The sequence below is a fragment of the Rhinoderma darwinii genome, chromosome 8 (genome assembly GCF_050947455.1).
Source record: "Rhinoderma darwinii isolate aRhiDar2 chromosome 8, aRhiDar2.hap1, whole genome shotgun sequence".
Lineage (NCBI taxonomy): Eukaryota > Metazoa > Chordata > Amphibia > Anura > Rhinodermatidae > Rhinoderma > Rhinoderma darwinii.
Window position 1 is genome coordinate 44,274,726 of NC_134694.1, and position 23,201 is coordinate 44,297,926.

A 23,201-nucleotide genomic window follows, 5' to 3' on the forward strand; every position below is an offset into this window, starting at 1 on the left:
CGGGGAGTGAAAATCTAAAATAAGAAAGCAAAAAAATGGATCAGTCCTGAAAGGGTTAATTCATTTCTAATAAAAAAACGTACGACCACATGTGGGGTTTTTCCGTACTCAGGATAAATTGCTTTATAAAAAATGGTTGGTTTTTTTCCTCCTTTATCCCTTGTGAAAATGAGAAAATTCAACATTTTAGTGGAAAAAATGTTGATATTAATTTTCGCGCCCTAATTCTAATAAACTCTGCAAAAGCCCTAGAAAAATTCCTTGAAGGTTTTTCCAAAATGGGGTCACTTTTGGTGGGTTTCCACTGTTTTGGTCCCTCCAGTGCATTGCAAATGCGACATGGCACCGAAAACCATTCCAGCAAAATCATAAAATCCAAATGGCGCTCCTTCCCTTCTGAGCCCTGCTGTGGGTCAAAACATATGGGGTATTGTCATTACAAATGTTGCTTTACAAATGTTGGGGTGCATTTTCTTCGTTATTCCTTGTAAATATTAAAAATTTCTGTGTTTCAGAAAAAAAGTACATTTTAATTTTTACAAACTAATTCCAATATATTTAGCGAAAAATCTGTGTGGTCAAAATGCTAACTATACCCCTAGATAAATACCTTAAGGGGTCTAGTTTTCGAAATGGGGTCGTTTATGGGGAGTTTCTATCGTTCTGGCAGCTCAAAGCCTCTCCAAATGTACAGTGGGGCTTAAAACATTTTCAAGCAAAATATGAGTCCTGAAAGCCTCCGGGTGCTCCCTTCCTTTTGGGCCCTGCCGTGTATCCAGGCAGCACATTAGGGCCACAATGTGGGTATTTTTGAAAACAGGAGAAACAGGGTGATAGATTTTGTTTTGTGTTTCTTCATTCTCATGGTCGCTTTACAAAGAAATCGGTTTTCAAACTGATACTTTAATGAAAAAAAGTGACATTTTTTTTTTTTCACCTGCTATGTATTCAATTTAGCAAAAAACTGTGGGGTCAAAATACTTACTATACCCCTAGATAAAAAATACCTTAAGGGGTCCAGTTTTCTAAATGGGGTCATTTGTGGGGGTTTCCATCACTCTGAGACCTATGAGCCTCTGAAAACCTGGCTTGGTGCAGGAAAACAAAATGTACTTCAAAATTTATAAAATTATTATTGAATTTGTGAGTCCTCTAAATTGCTGAAAATTTACTTTATTTTTTCAAAAGTGCTGCCAAAATAGAGTAAAGAGATGGAAATATATATTTAATTTAAAAAAATTGTACAGTATGTGTGTACATATGTGACATAATGCAGTTAAAAATAGGGAAAATGGTAATTTTTACAAAATTTCTTCCATTTTTTAATTAATTTCCGCAAATCGTATCAGTCTACTTTTATCACTAAAATAAAGTACAACATGTGACGAAAAAACAGTGTCAGAATTACTTGGATATTCAAAACTTTCACAGAGTTATTCTCTGATCAACTCAGACATACCAGATTTGACAAATCTGTCTTGGTCATTAAGGTACAAACAGGCCCGGTCATTAAGGGGTTAAGCCCATAAACTTTTCCCTCAGATTAGCCATTATCTTCCATGCAGGCGGTTGTCATGTATTCTGCTTACAGTACAACATGCATACGAACTGTAAATCTTTGAAATAGTCTAACTCAAATAATAACTGAACTACAGTGCTATTTAAAACATACATTTTAATAATAATCTAATAAAAAAACAAAAGGAATAATTCACAAAAAATAATGAATGAATCCTAAATATCTGAAGGTAACACAATAACCATACATGGGTGAAGAGTGGAGCCAATATGGCTAATAGTAGGTAAGGATATAATAAGGCCTTATTCACACGGCTGTGAAAAATGGCCGTCCTTTTAACGGCCGTTTTCAGAACAGTGATGTTCTATGGGTGTATTCACCATGTGAATTATGGCCGTCATAGAAGTCAATGGATCAGTTTTTAACGGCTGTCAATACATGTAACAACCGTTAAAAACGGATCTGTGACATGGGGATTTGCAGGTTATCGGCTGTGCGACGACACTCACAGATGCAGCGACGACTTCCTCTGGTCTGGTCGCTAGCCTCACGAGTTCTGTGAAGGCGACGCGATGACGTCATCGCGCCGCCTTCGCAGATCCCGTGAGACTAGCGACCAGACCACCGGAGACAGTGCTGCATCTTGAGTATGTCATCGCCGCAGATCCAGTGAGGATGAGGGACCTTACCTGAAGACAGCGCTGCATTGGTGAGTATGTAGGGCATTCACGTCGGGCTGTGTGGCATCATCTACATTGGGGCTGTGGGGAATCATATACAGGGGGTCTGTGTGGCATCATATACAGGGGGTCTGTGTGGCATCATATACAGGGGGTCTGTGTGGCATCATATACAGGGGGTCTGTGTGGCATCATATACAGGGGGTCTGTGTGGCATCATATACAGGGGGTCTGTGTGGCATCATATACAGGGGGGCTGTGTGGCATCATATACAGGGAGGCTGTGTGGCATCATATACAGGGAGGCTGTGTGGCATCATATACAGGAGGTGTCTGGCATATAGAGGGATGTGTCTGGCATATAGAGGGAGGTGTGTGGCATGATATACAGGAGGTGTGTGGCATATAGAGGGAGGTGTGTGGCATGATATACAGGAGGTGTGTGGCATCATATACAGGGAGGTTGTAAACAGTGTCTAGGTGAACATGTGACCTTCCTTTGGGTGTTTTCGGGGGGCTTGGACAAAAAAAGCCTGACCAATGAAATTAATCCGTTTTTTTAACATCCATAAAAAACTGATGCAAACACCCCAAAAGGCTGAGAATGATAAAAGCCCAGAGGGAAGACCCTGTGGTGAATGACTCTTCAGTTGACTGTTCACACGGCGCGTATTTGGCAAAAAATTTTGGGCTTATTTTACCCTGACGAAAAACGCGTCAAAACGCTTGATTTGAACTTGCATTTACATCACTGGCAAAGTGCGCATTTAGTACATAAAACACGTTTTTTTTACGCAAGCTTTAAAAAACTCATTGCGTAAAGAAGAAGCATTAGGTCAATTCTTCGGTGCGTAAAATGCGCCAAATATTCCCATAGTCCATGGAAGACCTAATTCCGCACTAAAAATGTGCAAAAAGCACTCAATATGTGTCAAGACATTCGAAAAACATGTAAGAAACGCCTGTATTTTAAAAGGCGCTTCACAAGTAACGCTAGTGTATTTGACACATTTACACGTCGTTTTTTTTGAGCGCCGTGTGAACGTGCCCTAATTTAATTATTTTTCATTTGCCCCTACTATATATTGCGGCGCAGGGGAGAAGACAGAAGACTGCTGTAGGTGAGTATAAGATTTTGCGAAGGCAATTTCGGGGGTTTATGGCGCGGATTCTGATGCGGTTTCCGCATCAAAGTCCGCGCCACAAAACTGTGTAAATAGGGAGTTAGCCAGTAAAAAGGCTAGCACTAACCCCACATTATTGTCCTGGAACCCACCGCCACCAGGGATATCTGGAAGAGCCGGGTACGATCCAGTACCTGACCATCTGTGGTGATGGTCGGGCAATGGGGTGGCCACAGGCTGGTACTAACAGACCAGCAAGGGTCAAAAACCTTGGCCCTTCGCTCGCTGGTAATGCTAGGCTGCAGCTGCTTTGTTTATCTGCATTGCTATGAAAATGACGTGGACCCCACATCTTTTTCGTACATTTTTTTTTTTTTTAAACTGTGGGAACCCCCCCCCCATTATTATAATCTGTCTTTTCACCGGCTAACACTAAACCCTGCCTTAGTAATGGACGTCGGCAAACTGACAGCTAATAAAGTATTAAACAATATGAGCTAATAAAGTATTAAACACATAGACATAACAAAATACTTTTTTATTAGAATAAAAATTCCCCCACACAACCCTCGGTAATCGCTTTATTTAAAAAAGAACCCAAATAAACCCCGTAGGTTGAAGTAGTCCAACGAATCTACGACGTAGTCCAAACGTTCAAGCGGAACCTGCAAAACAAAAAAATAAGTTCGTAATATGCCGCTACTTCATTCCTTGCTCCTGCTTTGAATCGCCCTCTAGAAGTGGTTCACAGTATTACAGCCTTCCTCCATTCAAGTGAATAAAAGGCTGTAATATTGTGAAGCGCCGCTAGCGGGCGATTCACAGTAGGAGCAGTGGTGCTCGCCGCTGTTCCTTCAATACAGCTTATAGGTGGCTATGAAGGATCAGCGGCGCTCGTGTGCCGCTTCTCCTTCAAAGTCACCCATTATCTGTTTTGAAGGAACACCAGCGAGCGCAGCTGCTCCTACGGTCCTTTCTCCTACGTTCTTTGCTCCTACAGGGAATCACTCTCTAGCGGCTGTAAACAGTATTACAGCCTTCTCCTATTCACTTGAATGGGAGAAGGCTATAATACTGTGAACTGCCACTACACAGCGATTCACAATAGAAGCAGTGACTGAAGGGATCAGCAGTGCTCTCCGCTGTTCCTTCTAAACAAATTAATTGCTGGCCGGTCCTGCATTCACAGCAGACGGGGCCTGGCAATTCATTTGAGTTAGTGGCAGCTCCTGCAATGACTGCAAGGGCAGTGGTTATTCAATAAAATGGCGCCCTTCCCTCTTGAATCGAGGGGCGCTGTGGGGTATGTGGACCCACTAGACCACTTTGCAGTGGCAGAGAAGCAGCTGGCCAAATAATAGTCAAGAACAGTCACAGTGCAGGAGTATCTGGAGGTCTATGCAGGTAGATGCTTTGGAGTAGCAGATGACACCCGCCAAGGAACGTTGGGCACAAGTAGAGGTTGGAGCTGGAATGGGCAACTTTATTAGAAGCACAAACTGTGAAGGAGGACACATAGTCCACAATATCTTTAGGCAGCGTAGGCCACCAAAAATGATGAGCTATCAAGACTCGTGTCTTACGGACACCAGCGTGCCCAGCCAGTTTGGAGCTGTGTCCCCAACGAAGAATTCTCCTCTTGTCTGTCAGATGAACAAAAGACTTTCCAGGAGGAATGTCTCTATCTTGTGGGGGGTTAGCAGCAATAATACAAGATGGATCTATGAAACATTGAGGGGGGTCGTCTTGGTGTCCTCTGTTTCAAATGACGTGGACAGAACATCGGCCCTCACATTCTTGTCAGTAGGACAGAAGTGGAGCACAAACTGGAATTGGCGAAGAACAGCGAACACCTGGCTTGACTGGGGTTTAGGTGTTGAGCCGACTGGAGATAGATGAGATTCTTGTGGTCGGTGTATATCATGATGGGATGTGTTGCATCCTCTAGCAGATGTCTCTATTCCTCTAGTGCCAGTTACTCCCGATCCCCAATGGAGTTACATAGTTCGTATGGTTGAAAAAAGACACATGTCCATCAAGTTCAACCAAGGGATGGAAAAAGGGAAGTAAAAAATTTCTACACATAGGAGCTAATATGTAACCAGCTCCTGCGGTAGACTATTCCATAGATTCACATTTCTCACAGTGAAAGCAGCTTGTCGTCTCTGCAGGTTGAAACTTTTTTTTTTCCAGACGTAGTGAGTGCCCCCTTGTTTTTTGAGGGGGTTTTACATGGAATAGGATTTCACCATATTTTTTGTATGTGCCATTAATATATTTATATAAGTTAATCATGTCCCCCTTAGTTGTCTTTTTTTCAAGGCTAAATAGGTTTGGTTCTTTTAATCTTTCCTCATAACTTAGATTCTCCATGCCCCTTATTAGCTTCATTGCTCTTCTTTGTATTTTTTTCTAACACCAGGGCATCCTTTCTATGAACTGGAGCCCAGAACTGAACTACATATTCTAGATGAGCCTTCACTAATGCTTTGTAAAGTGGTAATATTACATCCCTGTCCCGCAAGTCCATGCCTCTTTTAATACACAGCAATATCTTGCTGGCCCTTGAAGCAGCTGATTGACATTGCATGCTGTTATTTAGTTTGATTTACAAGTACACCCAGATCCTTCCCAACAAGTGACTCCCCCAGTGGAGCTCCCCCTTGGATATATGATGCCTGCAGGTTGTTCGTACCCAGGTGCATAACTTTACCTTTATCTACATTAAACCTAATTTGCCAAGTGGACGCCCAAGCACTTTGTTTAAATCTGCTTGCAATTCATGAACATCTTCCATAGACTGAACATTACTACATAGCTTGGTGTCATCTGCAAAAATAGAAATAGTGCTATTAATCCCATCCTCTATATCATTAATAAATAAGTTGAATAATAGTGGTCCCAGCACGGAACCCTGGGATACACCTCTTATAACCGGGGACCATTCAGAGTAGGAATCATTGACCACAACTCTCTGGATACGGTCCTTGAGCCAATTCTCAATCCAATTACAAACTATACTTTCTAAACCTATAGTCCTTAATTTACCCATTAGACCGTTAAGAGGGACTGTGCCAAATGCCTTTTCAAAGTCCACAAACACTATATCCACAACGGCCCCTCTGTCTATGCTTCTACTCACATTTTCATAAAAACATATCAGGTTGGTTTGACAGCTTCTGTCCTTAGTAAAACCGTGCTGGGCTGTCACTTATAATTAGAGATGAGCAAACTTATGAAAAGTTCTGTTCGTCAGGTTCACCAAATTTCATGAAAAAGTTCGATTCGGACCGAACTAGTTCTGATCGAACCTGTAATACAAGAAAGCCCCTAAAAATCGTGTAGAACACTGTTTAAAAGCCCTAGAAGCCCTGTATAACACTCTTAGGTCACCCATGAGTGTATCCAAGTACTTTTGAGCTGTCTTTAATGCAAAGTTAGTGTCAAAGTTACGCCAACATGTATGGCTATAGGAAAACGGATGGGACACGGTGATAACTAACAGAAACCACTGCACTTGTGCATGTTGTATGCTTAATGCATTGTTAAAAAAGGTACAAAAATTAACCATTTTAGGCGGCTGATGCCTGCCAGGGTTCATACATATAAGGTGGTAAAAGAATAAGCTATGGCTTTTGACAAGCCCTCAAAAAATTTACCCTTTATGGTGGCAGATGCCTGCCGGGGTTCATCCATACATGGATGTAAAAGCAACAAGCAATGACTTTTGACAAGCCCTCCAAAAATGTACTCTTTTTATAGGCAGATGCCTGCCGGGGTTCATCCATACATGGATGTAATGTAAAAGCAACAAGCAATGGCTTTTGACAAGCCCTCCAAAAATGTACCCTTTTTATTGGCAGATGCCTGCCGGGGTTCATCCATACATGGATGTAATGTAAAAGCAACAAGCAATGGCTTTTCACAAGCCCTCCAGAAATTTACCCTTTTTATTGGCAGATGCCTGCCGGGGTTCAAGAGGCTCTGTCACCAGATTTTGCAGCCCCTATCTGCTATTGCAGCAGATAGGCGCTGCAATGTAGATTACAGTAACGTTTTTATTTTTAAAAAACGAGCATTTTTGGCCAAGTTATGACCATTTTCGTATTTATGCAAATGAGGCTTGCAAAAGTACAACTGGGCGTGTTGAAAAGTAAAAGTACAACTGGGCGTGTATTATGTGCGTACATCGGGGCGTGTTTACTACTTTTACTAGCTGGGCGTTGTGCATAGAAGTATCATCCACTTCTCTTCACAACGCCCAGCTTCTGGCAGTGCAGACACAGCCGTGTTCTCCAGAGATCACGCTGTGTCGTCACTCACAGGTCCTGCATCGTGTCAGACGAGCGAGGACACCGACACCAGAGGCTACAGATGATTCTGCAGCAGCATCGACGTTTGCAGGTAAGTCGATGTAGCTACTTACCTGCAAACGCTGATGCTGCTGCAGAATCAACTGTAGCCTCTGGTGCCGACACGATGCAGGACCTGTGAGTGATGTCACAGATCTGCACTGCCAGAAGCTGGGCGTTCTGAAGAGAAGTGGATGATACTTCTCATCAGAAAGCCCAGCTAGTAAAAGTAGTAAACACGCCCCGATGTACGCACATAATACACGCCCAGTTGTACTTTTACTTTTCAATACGCCCAGTTGTACTTTTGCAAGCCTCATTTGCATAAATACGAAAATGGTCATAACTTGGCCAAAAATGCTCGTTTTTTAAAAATAAAAACGTTACTGTAATCTACATTGCAGCGCCTGTCTGCTGCAATAGCAGATAGGGGTTGCAAAATCTGGTGACAGAGCCTCTTTCATCCATACATGGATGTAAAAGCAACAAGCAATGGCTTTTCACAAGCCCTCCAGGCCTGCTTGTAGCAGACGGCAGTGGAGGTGTATTGGTGGTAGTAGAGGTAGCCAACACAGACAGCAAGGGTGGTAGTAGTAGTAGCAGCACATTAAAAGAGACTGGACAGTCACAGGACAAAGCCCTGTGGTGGGGCAGGCCTCAGGCCTGCTTGTAGCAGACGGCAGTGGAGGTGTATTGGTGGTAGTAGAGGTAGCCGACGGACAGCACGGGTGGTAGTAGTAGTAGTAGTAGCAGCACATTAAAAAAAGAGACTGGACGGTCACAGGACAAAGCCCTGTGGTGGGGCAGGCCTGCTTGTAGCAGACGGCAGTGAAGGTGTATTGGTGGTAGTAGAGGTAGCCAACACAGACAGCAAGGGTGGTAGTAGTAGTAGCAATTACTAAGGGGTGGACCTCAGTAGTTGGTGGGCGCAAAGGATTCAAAATATATAGAGTGCCTACCGGCAAACAGAGCCCTTGTTTCCCAACCACCAAAATTAAAATATAAAGTTTTAATGGGTATAGACGACCATCAACAGACTACATAGAAGTTAAAATTCCTGGTCCATTGCTGATAGAGATCAGCATAGTGCAATGTGTGGTTATTCAAAGAAGCAAGGTGCTAACGGCTGCAGACCGCAGCACCACGTTGTAAGTTAAATTACTAAGAGACCAGCAGGACCAGAGTTAAAAATTCAAAAGAGCCCCCCCCCCCCGACATGTTTCGCTACCGACGTAGCGTCTTCAGGGGTATAGGGGCTAGTGACAACGGGCGGCGGAATCCACATACCTATATATGCAGTAAACTATCTGCAGCTGTTGCTGCAATTAGTTGAGAGCCAATCAAAAGAGGAGCGGAGGAACAAGCCTCCGCACGGCTGACTGACAGTCAGCAGCACCAATCGCTGGTGAGACAGAAGCCACCAATAGGTGCAGTGCCGGCGCACATGTGCAGTAACGAAAAAACCGGAGAGTGATCTATATTTCTAAATGCCCCTGTCCTAAACTATATGTCGGCAAGACCATACAGGAATTGAGGAGGAGAATTTCAAAACACCTAAGTACTATCCATCACAAAGAAGATACACCACTCTCTAGGCACGTGCATTCTGTACATAATGGGGATGTCCGTGCCCTACAATTCTGGGGCATTACCCATATTAAACTTGGCCCTAGAGCAGGTAATCTGGATCGCAGGTTACTACAGGAGGAGGCACGTTGGATCCATCGTTTGGGCTCCCTCAGTCCAGGGGGCCTCAACGAGGGTTTTACGTTTGCGGCATTTTTGTGAATCCGCTGGTCTTCCCTCTGTTCGGTTGCATGATGCCCCTTTGGGTATACATATTTTTTGTTATAAATTGCATTATTATATAGCATTATTATACAGCACTGTTATATAACTGACTCTGACTATGATTGTACCTTTCCACACTCCTTACCATTTATTGACATCAATATAATCCTGAATAACCATTCAGACTTTCCTAGTGACTATTGCGATGGTCTCCTTCAATTTCAATTTTAAAATTGGGCTCTCACTACAGACCACAACTGGTGCCATTATCCTGGCCACTTTATGGTTGGCATTATACATATGCCAATCATTTCTGCGATCTACTGTACTATGTACATGGCCATCTGCCTATTCATTGGTGAACTATCGTTCTTGCTGCCGGTCATGCATTAACTTAATAACTATTTCTACCTAACAGCTATATAGCACGTTATATGTATGCAATTCAATATGCATGCGTCGACCAGGAATTTTAACTTCTATGTAGTCTGTTGATGGTCGTCTATACCAATTAAAACTTTATATTTTAATTTTGGTGGTTGGGAAACAAGGGCTCTGTTTGCCGGTAGGCACTCTATATATTTTGTAGTAGTAGTAGCAGCACATTAAAAGAGACTGGACAGTCACAGGACAAAGCCCTGTGGTGGAGCAGGCCTGCTTGTAGCAGACGGCAGTGGAGGTGTATTGGTGGTATATAACCTATAGATTTTCGGGTACAATTAACACAAAAAAGTGTAGCGAAGAAAATATAAATTTTATTGACATATATCACAAACATTTAAAAATGAGTCATACAGAGCATGAAAAATAAAAACGTTCAAAAATCGCAGGGAGTACAGGTACGAGAAAAATGGGGACAAATTCCAGTGAGTGTAGCAACCAGACTGATTACGTTGTTGTGTGGTCTGCACAAAGCTCCAAACTGGTGTTATTTAACAGGCAACAAAGTGCAATGACACTAGTGTAAAGTAATGAACAATATGCAAGTCTGTAGCTAAACTCTGGATAGGACGTCTTTATCGGGGTGGGCGTAGTGCTCCGACGTCAGACGCCGGTGGCTCACTCCCACTCTGATGACGCTCTGTCAGAAGCTCTTGAGCGACCATCTCCACACCTGGCGCATGACGCCGCTAACAAACTATGCATGTATTTCCCTGCAAAACGCACATGATTGGACAGGGGTTCTTTTAAAGGGGTGACCCCAGCTGGAGAGACGCCACCCCCGGACTAAAGGCATCCCGCCGAAACGCGCGTCGGGTTTTGACGGTCTCTCATCGCAGGGATACCATCAACATTATGGGTATGTTATTTAACTCTTTTCTCCCATGCTGCTCGTGTTTACTATAAACATCCACTTCTAAGCAACACTTACCCTTACTCTCGAGCTTTTCAAGCAGCTATATGGGGGACTGGAGTTTAGCTACAGACTTGCATATTGTTCATTACTTTACACTAGTGTCATTGCACTTTGTTGCCTGTTAAATAACACCAGTTTGGAGCTTTGTGCAGACCACACAACAATGTAATCAGTCTGGTTGCTACACTCACTGGAATTTGTCCCCATTTTTCTCGTACCTGTACTCCCTGCGATTTTTGAACGTTTTTATTTTTCATGCTCTGTATGACTCATTTTTAAATGTTTGTGATATATGTCAATAAAATTTATATTTTCTTCGCTACACTTTTTTGTGTTAATTGTACCCGAAAATCTATAGGTTATATACTAGTCATTGAGGGTCAATGCACCAAGTCAACTTGGTTTTACATACAGATCTTGCCTCAAATATAGCATTGTCCGCTACACTGCGTTACATTCTGTAGCAAGATCGTTTCCTGTCTGTACCAATAGGTGTTTTGTGTATTGGTGGTAGTAGAGGTAACCAACGGACAGCAAGGGTGGTGGTGGTAGTAGTAGTAGTAGTAGTAGTAGTAGTAGTAGTAGTAGTAGTAGCAGCACATTAAAAAAAGAGACTGGATAGTCACAGGACAAAGCCCTGTGGTGGGGCAGGCCTGCTTGTAGCAGACGGCACTGGGGGTGGATTGGTGGTAGAAGTAGTAGCAGCACCAACAGCGGCAGTGGCACATTAAAAAGTGGACAGGACAGAATCCCGTAGTAGCAGGCGGCAGTAGCAGGCGGCAGCAGCAGCCATGTCAGGTTTTATAATCCTCACCGATCCACGCTTGATTCATTTTCAGAAACGTGAGATTTTCCAAGCTGTTGGCGGACAATCTTGTTCGCTTAGGGGTGACGAAGCCCTCTGCCGCGCTGAATACCCTCTCTGACGCTACACTGGAGGGTGGACAAGACAGTACACCCATGGCAAACTGGGCCAGTTCTTGCCAATGATCCAATCTGCTGACCCAGAAGTCCATGGGGTCTGGGAGCAGCATTTCTGACGGAGAAAGGGCACAGTCCAGGTACGAGTGAACCTTGTTGTTTAGATGCTGCACCTGGTAATGGTGAACATCCCTTTGGTGACTACGATGTGTGTCAGGTCGGGGTATTGGATGTAAAAATGTTGTCATCATATTTTCCAAACTGAATTGGCTGCTGCTGCCGCCTGTTGCAGAGGTAGCTCTGCCAGAGGCGGTGGAACGATGAGACAGTGGGGAGCGGAGAGTGGCCCCCCGGTCAGACATGCTTGCAGCATGTGTTTGCCGTTTGAAAGCCGTGACAAGCTGGCTATATAGCTTCTCTCGATAATAAGCCAATTTTGCCTCCATCTCGGAAGGCGCAAAAAAACTCCCCCATTCTGGTTTTATACCGAGGGTCTAAAAGTGTGGCTATCCAGTACTCCTCTCTTTGCTTCATGCTAACAATACGACATTCTGCGCGCAAGTAACGAAGCATGCAGCTCGCCATCCTGGCCAGCGTTTCAGAGGGCCCGGTTGGTTCCATCTCCGCCCCATACTGCCATGGTTGTCCATCATCAAGGTCGTCGTCAGACTCGTCATTACCACCATCACTGTCATGTTGTGCGGCTGCCTCGTCCCCTATCCCTTCCTGTGATTCCATCTCCAAATCCAGCTCCTCTTCAGGTCCTGTTTCCTCATCCTCATTCTCCTCCTCCTCCTCAACATCCATAGCCAGATGGGATCCTTCCTCCATCCTTTGCTGAATCATCGCTGTGAGCGTTTGCTCCATAATGAATATCAGCAGCATTACATCGTTCATTCCGCTAGCGTCACGGCTCACAAATCGTGTGGCCTCTTCAAAGGGCCTCAAAACGCGACATGCGTCTCTAACCAGCTGCCAGTGCCTGAGCTCGAAATTACACTGGCTCCAAACGCTGCCCGTCTGCTGCATCAGGAAATCATTCACGGCTTTCCGCTGTTCGTACAGATGGTCCAACATGTGCAGGGTGGAATTCCAGCGTGTTGGAACGTCGCAAATCAGGCTGTGTTCTGGGAGATTGTTTTGACGCTGCAAGTCCAGGAGGGCGTGCTTAAATGCATACGAACGTCTAATGCGACCGTAAACCCTCCTGGACATGGCCAGCACACCCTTCAAACCAACATATGACTTTAAGAAGCGTGTTATGACCAGATTGATCACATGTGCCATGCAAGGAGCATGTGTCAGGTGACCTAGACGCAGTTCAGCCACAACGTTCTTCCCGTTATGGACTGGACAACATTGCCCAGTGTGAGTTTCAGAGGAGACAGCCATCGTGTGATTTCCTCCTTAATGCACAGCAGCAGCTCCTGCCCTGTGTGGCTTTTTTCTCGCCCAGGCTCAGCAGGTGTAAGACAGCGTTGTGGCGCTCCACCTTCCACCTATGAAAAGAGGAGGGAGGAGGAGTGGAAGATACGCTGTGTCCTGTCGGGGGACGGGAAGACCTCCATTGAGGAAGGCGAGGAGGAGGAGGAGTAGGAGGAGGAGGATGGTAGGCGCCTGGTGTCCGGAGTTGAACCAGAAAGATACAAGCGTGGAGGTGGTAATGCCTGGCATTGCTGCGGTGGTGCATCAGACTGCAAAATATTGACCCAGTGGGCCGTGAAAGACATGTACTGTCCCTGCCCATAGTTGCTGCTCCACGTGTCGACGGTGGCATGTACCCTGCTGCACACGGATAATTGCAAGGACTGGCACACCTTTTCCTCCACATGCTTGTGCAAGGCAGGGACAGCTGTTTTGGAGAAGTAATGTCGGCTAGGTATTTGCCACCTAGGCTGAGCGCACGCCATCAATTGCTTGAAGCCAGCGGAGTCGACCAGGTGGTACGGCAGCGACTGCACCACCAACAACTTAGCCAGGTGTGAATTAAGCCGCACGACAAGTGGATCACTGGGTATATATTGTTGCTTATTGGACAACGATTCCGTAATGGATAACTGACGGGACGTAGGAGGAGCACTAGATGACCGTGATGATAACGACATGGTGGATAAGGCCTGGCTACTACTTAGATGACAGGGACTAGGAGCAGCAGCGGCAGAGGGGTCTTCATTAGATGTACATGATGATGGTGGGGCATGTCGATTGTCCCACATGGCCTTGTGATGCCGCTCCATGTGTTTACATAGAGCGGTAATTCCTACATTGCTGCCCTGCCCACGCCTTACTTTCTGCTTGCAGATACGGCACTGTGCCATGTTTTCGTCCTCCGGGAAGGTGCAGAAAAATTGCCACACGGCAGAGTACCGTAAAGAGGTAGTACGACGTCCACCACCACCACCCGAGCTTGCCCCTTGTCTGGCAGGCTTTTTTCGGGAGCCTACACCAGCATCTGTGTCGCAGTCACCGGCTCCTGAGCTGACCCTACCGCTGCAACGTTTTGCAGATTGACTTCTGCCCCTACCTAGGCTTGGCTGTTTATCACTGCCAGTGCCACCACTACTACCCTCCTCTGACGCCGTCATCACCTCGTCACCTGGTTCCCACGTTCTGTCTAAGACAACATCATCATAGCCCTCCGCAGCTATGCGTCTCGGACACCGCTTCCACCTCCACCACCGCCGCAACACACTCCGTTGGCTGACTCGCGGAAAAGAAATCATCATCACTATGTTGTTGTTCAGTATCTTCCTTCGCACCCGAGGAGATGTCTCTTAGGACTCTCAGGAAAGATGGCTTCCCGCTAGGAAGGGGGAGTGAAGACATAGATGATGGAATGGAAATGCTAGAAATACCTATATTACCACTGTCACTGTGCCAAGAAACTGTAGAGGATCTGGAATCCAACGAAACCTGGCTTGAAGCCAGATCGTGAGAGTCTTCCTGCTGAGATGACCGCGAGCCAGCCAACCAGTCCACAATGGCCGTATTGTCTAAAGTAACCCGCCCACCGGAGGAGATGGACAAGTCTGGCTTGCTGATACTGCTACTACTACCAGCAGGCATATGGCTGCTGCTACTAGTGGAACTGGGCACATGTCTTGTGCCACAAATGCTGGTACTGGGTCTGGCACCAACAGATCCAACATTTGGACTGGAAGAGGAGACGGCATGGATGTTTTTTCCTCTACCCCGTCCTTTCACAACCTTTTTTTTACCAGACATTTCACTGCTGGAGTGCAGCAAGTTGAATCAAAACCCGGGGGATGAGCCCCTTCTAAAAGCGTATTCACACTGGCTTGGCAAATGGCAATGAATGAGAATTTCTATCAGCCACGCCGCGGTGCACTCAGGGAATGCTAGGCCTTGTAGTACTACTATTACAAAGGCTGCCTGTATTGCAAGTTGGATTGTTATTTCGTTATGTTAATGGCCAGGGATGAGCCCCTTCTAAAAGCGTATTCACACTGACACTGGCTTGGCAAATGGCAATGAATGAGAATTTCTATCAGGCACGCCGCGGTGCACTCAGGGAATGCTGGGCGTAGTAGTACTACTAGGCTTTCTGTATTGCAAGTTGGATTGTTATTTCGTTATGTTAACGGCCGGGGATGAGCCCCTTCTAAAAGCGTATTCACGCTGACACTGGCTTGGTAAATGGCAATGAATGAGAATTTCTATCCAGCACGCCGCGGTGCACTCAGGGAATGCTGAGCGTTGTAGTACTACTACAAAGGCTGCCTTTATTGCAAGTTCGATGCAACGGGGATGAGATTTATACCCTTCTAAAACCGTATTCACACACTAGCTGAGTAGTGAGTAGTGGATGAGCCCCTTCGATTGCTGGATTCCTGGCTTTTAGATTCCTAAAGCTTTCCCTAACTGCACAGAGATGCTATCCCTACAGCTCCTGTCTGTAAAATGGCCGCTGAGCTCCGTGCATAGACTTTTATTGCAGGCTTGAGCCCGCCCCTATGCTGCCTCCCGATTGGCTGGGAGAGCCGTTTGCAAGGCATTATGGGGTAGCCTGATGTCAGGTGATCTTGTGAAATCCTCCATTTTACATCTAACATGTAGCAGGCGCCAAAATGTAGCCGGGTTCGGTCAAAACGGGTTCGGACGAACCCGGTGAAGTTCGGATTCGCTGCGTACCGAACTTTTCCCGATGTTCGGACCGAAATCGGGTTCGGTTGTCCCGGTTCGCTCATCTCTACTTATAATACTATTTTTTTTTGTCACACAATTCTGTATATAGTCCCTCAATAGCCCCTCAAGTATTTTCCCCACAATGGATGTTAAGCTTACTGGTCTATAATTACCCGGGGAAGACCTAGAGCCCTTTTTGAAAATAGGCACCACATTTGCCCTGCGGCAGTCACTTGGCACTATACCAGTCACTAGAGAATCTCTAAATAGTAATTGTGCTCGGCGGAAGAAAAGAGTCTCGAGTAATAGCCACACACTACTGCCTTTCCCTTGGATCTTCTTTGGAACAGAAGTGAACTTGCACCAACAGAGGAAGCGTCCACCTCCAAAGAGAACTATCGGATCGAGGCTGAAGTGAAGGCACTCTTGAGGCTGTTAAATGCTGACTCTGCCTCTGGAGTCCACACCTTGGCGTCCACACCCTTCTTGGTAAGGGTAGAGATGGGAGCAGTCAGCGGGGAGAAATTTATGATAAACTGCCAGTAGAAGTTAGCGAATGACCGAAATCGCAGTATGGCTCACAGGACCTGAAGACGTGGCGACTCCGAACAGACTTCTCTCAAAAATGCATTTCTCCAGCTTGGCATAGAGGCTATTCTCCCCTACTCGCAACAGGACTTGACGGACATGCCTCCAATGTGTCATCAGGTCTGGGGAGAAGATCAATATATCATCCAGATAAACCACCACGCAGACCTAGAGGAGATCCCGGAAGGTATCGTTCACGAATTTCTGGAAGACCGTGTGGGCGTTACACAGACCGAAGGGCTTCACCAGATATTCATAGTGCCCGTCTCGAGTGTTGAATGACATCTTCCATTTGTCACCCCGATGGATTTGGACCAAGTTGTAAGCCCCACATAAGTCCAGCTAAGAGAAAATATCGGCTCCTCGTATGTGGTCAAATAACTCTGGGAACCACGGCAATGGCTGCTTATTCTTGACCGTGATCAGGTTGAGACTACAGTAGTCCATGCCGGGTCTAAGAGATCTGTCTTTTTTTTTTTTTTACCGAAGAAGAGCCTGGCTCCGGCCGTGGTGGAGGACTTTCGTATGATCCCCCTCTCAAGATTCTCCTTGAGGTAGGCCGACATGGCATGGGTCTCTGACAAGGAGAGAGATTATACCTGTCCGTGAGGAGTCTGGGACAAGTTCATTTGGACAGTCGTAAGACCAGTGAGGAGGAAGCACCTCCGCCTCCTTCTTGCTGAAGACTTCTGCAAACTGTGCAAAGTGAGTGGGTAGTCCCGCTAATGACTGGGCAGAGGAGGCTGGACAGGGCGGATCTGTTACAGGCCGCGGTGTTGACAGTTGGGGCCACGTTGGAGAACTCCGGAAATTCTAGTCAAGGACTGGGGCATGAAACCGGAGCCATGACAGACCCAGCAAAACAGGATTGATGGCTTTAGGCATGACAAGGAATTCAATCTGTTCTGTATAGAGAGCTCCAACTTGGAACCTCAGTGGCTTGGCCTCAGACACGATAGGATCGGGCGGAGGAAGCCCATTCACCGAGGCAAGAGCCAACGGTCTCTCCAAGGGGACCGTGGGCAACTGGAGGCGATCCACTAGTTCCTGTTGGATAAAGTTTGCCGTGGACCCGGAGTCCAGGTAGGCAGAGACACGGTGCGTTCTCTTGCTGGACACTATAGTCACAGGAATGGACCGTTTGGGAGAGGATTTAGTATTCAACGTCGTTCCATCTAGGGTCGTCTCTCCAACCAATCCTAGGTGTGGAAATTTTTCCGGATTCTGGGTGCACAGACGCACAAAATGGCCTTGAAGGCCACATTACAGACAGTCCCGAAGTGCGTCTGCCTTTTCTCCTGGACTAACCACTTCAGTCGGTCCACCTGCATGGGTTCCTCTGGCGGGACAACTGATAAGGGCAGCAGGAGTCACTGGAATGTAGGAGCCAGCCAACGGAATCTTCCGACTGGTTCCTGGATCCTCGTGTCAATCCGGGTGGCCAGAAGAATGAGAGCTTCCAGGGTAGATGGCAGATCACGAGTGGCAAGCTCGTCCTTAATGCAAGAGGACAGTCCCTGCCAGGAGGTAGCCACCAAGGCCTCATTGTTCCAGGCCAGTTCTGCGGCCAGGATACAGAATTGGATTGCATACTCACCCACGGGGCTGTCTCCTTGGCGAAGGGTCAGCAGAGATGCTGCTGCAGAAGGTGCTCTTCCAGGTTCCTCAATTACTATACAGTAAGTCTGTAGGAACATCTGTAGGTTAGAAGTCTCTGTTCCCTCACGTTCCCAAATGGGGTTTTTCCATCAGGGCTTTGCCAGTATGGCGGGAGATTATGAAGTCTACCTTCGCGTCATCTGAAGGAAATGACCTTGCGTGCAGCCGGAAGTGGCAATGATTTAAAAATCCCCTGCAGGTCCTCGCGTCCACATCGTAGCGAGGGGGTAGTGGCAGGGAGAGTCTGGGATCGGTACTGACCGGAGGAGTTGGTCCTGCCGTGACTGAAGGTCTCGCATGTCTGCCTGCATTACTTGCGAAGCCATCATGGTCTTGGATTGACCAGCGGGGTACTTGGCCTGAGAGTACTGTCATGGCTGTGGGGTATGTGGACCCACTAGACCGCTCTACCATAGCAGAGAAGCAGCTGGCCAAATAATAGTCAATAACAATCACATTGCAGGTGTACCTGGAGGACTATGCAGGCAGGTGACCTCGGACGTGGCAGATGACCTCGGACGTGGCAGATGGGGCAACACGACTCAAACGAGTTAAGGCACATGAACAAACATAACAGGATACAGGAAGCAGTATACGGGAACACTGGGAGGCAACTAAGGCACCATTACAACTAAGGCACCATTTGCTTGGCGAACATGGTTAGACACAACAAGGCTCAGGCAAGGAGTGAAAGGGCAGAGCCCTTTTTAAAGTCCAAGGTGTTAACTGGATTGCTGGGACACTTCTACTAGGTGCGCGCGCTGGCCCTTTACGGTCGGGAGTGAGCGCGCGCGGACCCTTCGGGAACGAGCAGCATAGAGTGGCAGTACTTGCCAGTATCTCCGAGGAGGAGAATGCTGACCGAGCAGTGAGTTAAGATGGTGGCCGCCATGGGAAGCCGGGTAGAGGCGAACGGCGGCCGCCATCGCTACACTGTTTACTGCGCATCACAGAACATGCGCAGTTCACCGTTAGAAGGGCACCAGTAGAGGAGATGGGGTCGTCTCCCATCCCTAGTCTCCTATGCTATGGGTGTGCCGTATAGCACCTGTGTATGTGTCGTAAAGAGACACATGCACAGATGCTAATATAGATGGCTGCCCCCACAAAAGTAAAAAAAACACACGTAAATAAAGTTACGTTATTGAACATATTAAAATAATTTTTAAAAAAAAGACCCTTCGCTTAAAATACATCAAATGAAAAAAAAATGAAAAAAAGTTTGACCCCTTTCCTTTACAGAAAGGCTGAGGATCAGGAGGAAAATATTCGATTTTTAGGCCAGATTGACTCATGCCTTTTTTTTTTTTTTTTTTTTCTCGGTCCAGGGTATAAAAAAAAAGTTCTAAAATGTACCCCTTCCCTTCATCCATGCCCTCTCCCTTCTCATAGTCTAACCTCATGGACATGGTCTAGTACATGATTATAAAATGTAAAGTTCTTGCGAAATAAGAAAGCCACAATCTGGTAAAAGAAAAAGCACACACTATATGTACCATAAACCAAGTGACATTTACCCTAATGGTATGTTCACATGGAGGAATTTTGCGGTGGATTCAGCCGCAAAATTCCGCGCCTCATTCATTTTAAATGCAGTTGGACGCTCATTTTTCCTGCTAGCTGATTATTTCAGCTAGTGGGAAAAAGGAGCGTCCTGCTCGATCTTCGGGGCGGATTATGGCCGAACCTCTTATTGATGTCATTGGGAGGGAGGAATCTTCCTGTCGGCAGGAATAGTTCCGCGGCGGGACCCACCACGTAAAATCCACCATGTGAACTACCCCTTTGGCACTCAAATGAAATCTGCCACACTTACAGTGAATCCCTTGCTGATTTTGTAAGTTTGCCCACTGTCAAAGACATGAACAGTCTAGAATTTTTAGGCTAGGTTAATTTTACCAGTGAGATATAGATTATATTTAAAAAAAAAACAGAAAATCACATAGTCAAAATTATATATATTTATTTGCATTGTGCACAGAGAAATAAGTATTTGATCCCCTACCAACCATTAAGAGTTCAGCCTCCTCCAGACCAGTTACACGCTCCAAATCAACTTGGTGCCTGCATTAAAGACAGCTGTCTTAAATGGTCACCTGTATAAAAGACTCCTGTCCACAGACTCAATTAATCAGTCTGACTCTAACCTCTACAACATGGGTTGGAATGGGCTACAAAACCATAAGTAAGACGCTGGGTAAGAAGGAGACAACTGTTGGTGCAATAGTAAGAAAATGGAAGACATAAAAAATGACTGTCAATCGACATCGATCTGGGGCTCCATACAAAATCTCACCTTGTGGGGTATCCTTGATCCTGAGGAAGGTGAGAGCTCAGCCGAAAACTACACGGGGGGAACTTGTTAATGATCTCAAGGCAGCTGGGACCACAGTCATCAAGAAAACCATTGGTAATACATTACGCCGTAATGGATTAAAATCCTGCAGTGCCCGCAAGGTCCCCCTGCTCAAGAAGGCACATGTACAGGCCCGTCTGAAGTTTGCAAATGAACATCTGGATGATTCTGCGAGTGATTGGGAGATGGTGCTGTGGTCAGATGAGACTAAAATTGAGCTCTTTGGCATTAACTCAACTCGCCGTGTTTGGAGGAAGAGAAATGCTGCCTATGACCCAAAGAACACCGTCCCCACTGTCAAGCATGGAGGTGGAAACATTATGTTTTGGGGGTGTTTCTCTGCTAAGGGCACAGGACTACTTCACTGCATCAATGGGAGAATGGATGGAGCCATGTACCGTCAAATCCTGAGTGACAACTTCCTTCCCTCCACCAGGACATTAAAAATGGCTCGTGGCTGGGTCTTCCAGCACAACAATGACCCGAAACATACAGCCAAGGCAACAAAGGAGTGGCTCAAAAAGAAGCACATTAAGATCATGGAGTGTCCTAGCCAGTCTCCAGACCTTAATCCCATCGAAAACTTATGGAGGGAGCTGAAGATCCGAGTTGCCAAGCGACCGCCTCGAAATCTTAATGATTTACAGATGATCTGCAAAGAGGAGTGGGCCAAAATTCCATCTAACATGTGTGCAAGCCTCATCATCAACTACAAAAAACGTCTGACTGCTGTGCTTGCCAATAAGGGTTTTGCGACCAAGTATTAAGTCTTGTTTGCCAAAGGGATCAAATACTTATTTTTCTGTGCACAATGCAAATAAATATATATAATTTTGACAATGTGATTTTCTGTTTTTTGTTTTTTTAACATAATCTATCTCTCACTGGTAAAATTAACCAATCCTAAAAATTCTAGACTGTTCATGTCTTTGACAGTGGGCAAACTTACAAAATCAGCAAGAGATCAAATACTTATTTCCTTTACTGTATATTGTACTGTTTTGGAACATTTTGAGGTTACCTAATTTTGATATATTAATATTTAAAAGCCATAGGTTGGGTTCAGGTTTGACTTCTAGTAACTTAACCTTCTTCAAAGCCATTATTTTGGCTAAAAATGTGCATAACTAATTTGAGCTCAATTTCTTTACAGTTTGCATCCTAGCAGAGACTAAAGAAATCTGTGAAATCCTTCAAAAGCATGGTTTTGAGGTGGAGACATTCGCTGGAGTGAACCCCATCCGGGTACAGCCAGCTAGGATCCTGAGCCACATCTATGCCCGTCTTGGTGAGTCTGTCTATGTATTAGCTTACTGTATACAATTAATGAGAAGAGTTTATTTCACTTTAGTTCAGCCTCAGTATATGTTTAAGATTGTATGGCTCCTGAACAAAATATTTTAAATTGGTCACCAAATTGTAATAGACGAAGCATGCAAAGTTCTTTTTATTCCAGAGCAGACTGTCTTTGTGACTGGTAAATGAGAACAATTGTGGGGGCTGCTTTTTACGTATGTTTCATCATAATCTAAACTACACAGGAAATGTATTTGTTCTACTGTGATTTAGAAGCACTTTGGCCTAGTTGCATTTCCAAATATGTCAAGTATAGTAAAATCAGATTTATTTTTTTCTTTTTTTTTTTTTCTTTTTTTAGCCGAAAAAAAGCTTTGGCTTCTTGCAAGGTTTCTGTCTTTTGGTGCACTGCAGAGATTTGTGTTTCTTTGTTCTCATCTTCATTAGTGTAATTTGTTCTCTCTTTGGCTCTGTTCACATTTGCGTTGCCCCTTCCATTTTTTAATGTATTCAACAAATATAACCGGAACAAATGAAAAAAAAATGTTTCCAAACAGTTTTTTTACGGTTCTTTTAGCCGAACCTGTGAACAAAACTGAAATTCGCAACGTCTGATCTAAGTGTCAAATATGAAAATGTTGCTGCAGATTCGTTGCGTAAGTACCGGAATTTGCAGCAAAATGTCCAGCGGAAAAATTCTGCCACTTTTAGATCCGTTTTTGTCTGCATATATAAAAAAAATATTCCTGTAGAATAAAACTGATCATATAAACCGAATAACTAACAGATACAAATGGAAGACCTTCCATTTGTATGCGTCATCCCTTGAATTCAATGTTAAAAAAAAAAGTTCCTTTCTGTCATATTGGACGGGAAAAAAATAGCGCAGCAGACTATCCTGCAAAAAAAACAAAAACCTGACAGAACCGTGCTGATCTAAGCACGATTGGGGCTAAAAAACGGGTGCTTTGACGGAAACTTTTTTTTTTTCTGTTCCTTTGATGGAACATAATCATGGAAAACACCGCAGATTTGAACTGAGCCTAAGGGCCTGTACACATCACCGTTGCCCTTCCGTTGAGGGGTTCCGACGGAGGTTTCCGTCAGGTTAACTCCTCAACGGAAACCTAATCTTCCGTTTCCCTCACCATTGATATCAATGGTGACGGAAATATTGCTAAAGGTTTCAATTTGTCACCGTTGTGACAGGGTTCCGTTGTTTTAACTGAATCAATAGTAATGTTTAGCAACGTTTCTGTCACCATTGATATCAGTGGTGAGGGAAACGGAAGATTAGGTTTTCGTTTGCCTTTCCGTTGAGGGGTTAACCCGACGGAAACTTCAGACGGAAGGGCAACGGTGATGTGAACACAGCCTTATGTGTATGTTACTTCCCATATATTTACAATTAG

General features: G+C 45.3%; 1 protein-coding gene across 2 annotated transcripts in view; it reads left to right on the forward strand.

Moving 5' to 3' along the window:
- The window catches only part of PHKA1 (phosphorylase kinase regulatory subunit alpha 1), a 453,374-nt gene that overhangs the window by 157,383 nt on the left and 272,790 nt on the right, over window positions 1-23,201 (forward strand). For both annotated transcript variants that reach the window (XM_075835632.1, XM_075835633.1), the window contains exon 14: window positions 21,647-21,781. In XM_075835632.1, the coding sequence (XP_075691747.1) occupies window positions 21,647-21,781 (135 nt within the window). The remainder of the gene's footprint in view (window positions 1-21,646; window positions 21,782-23,201) is intronic.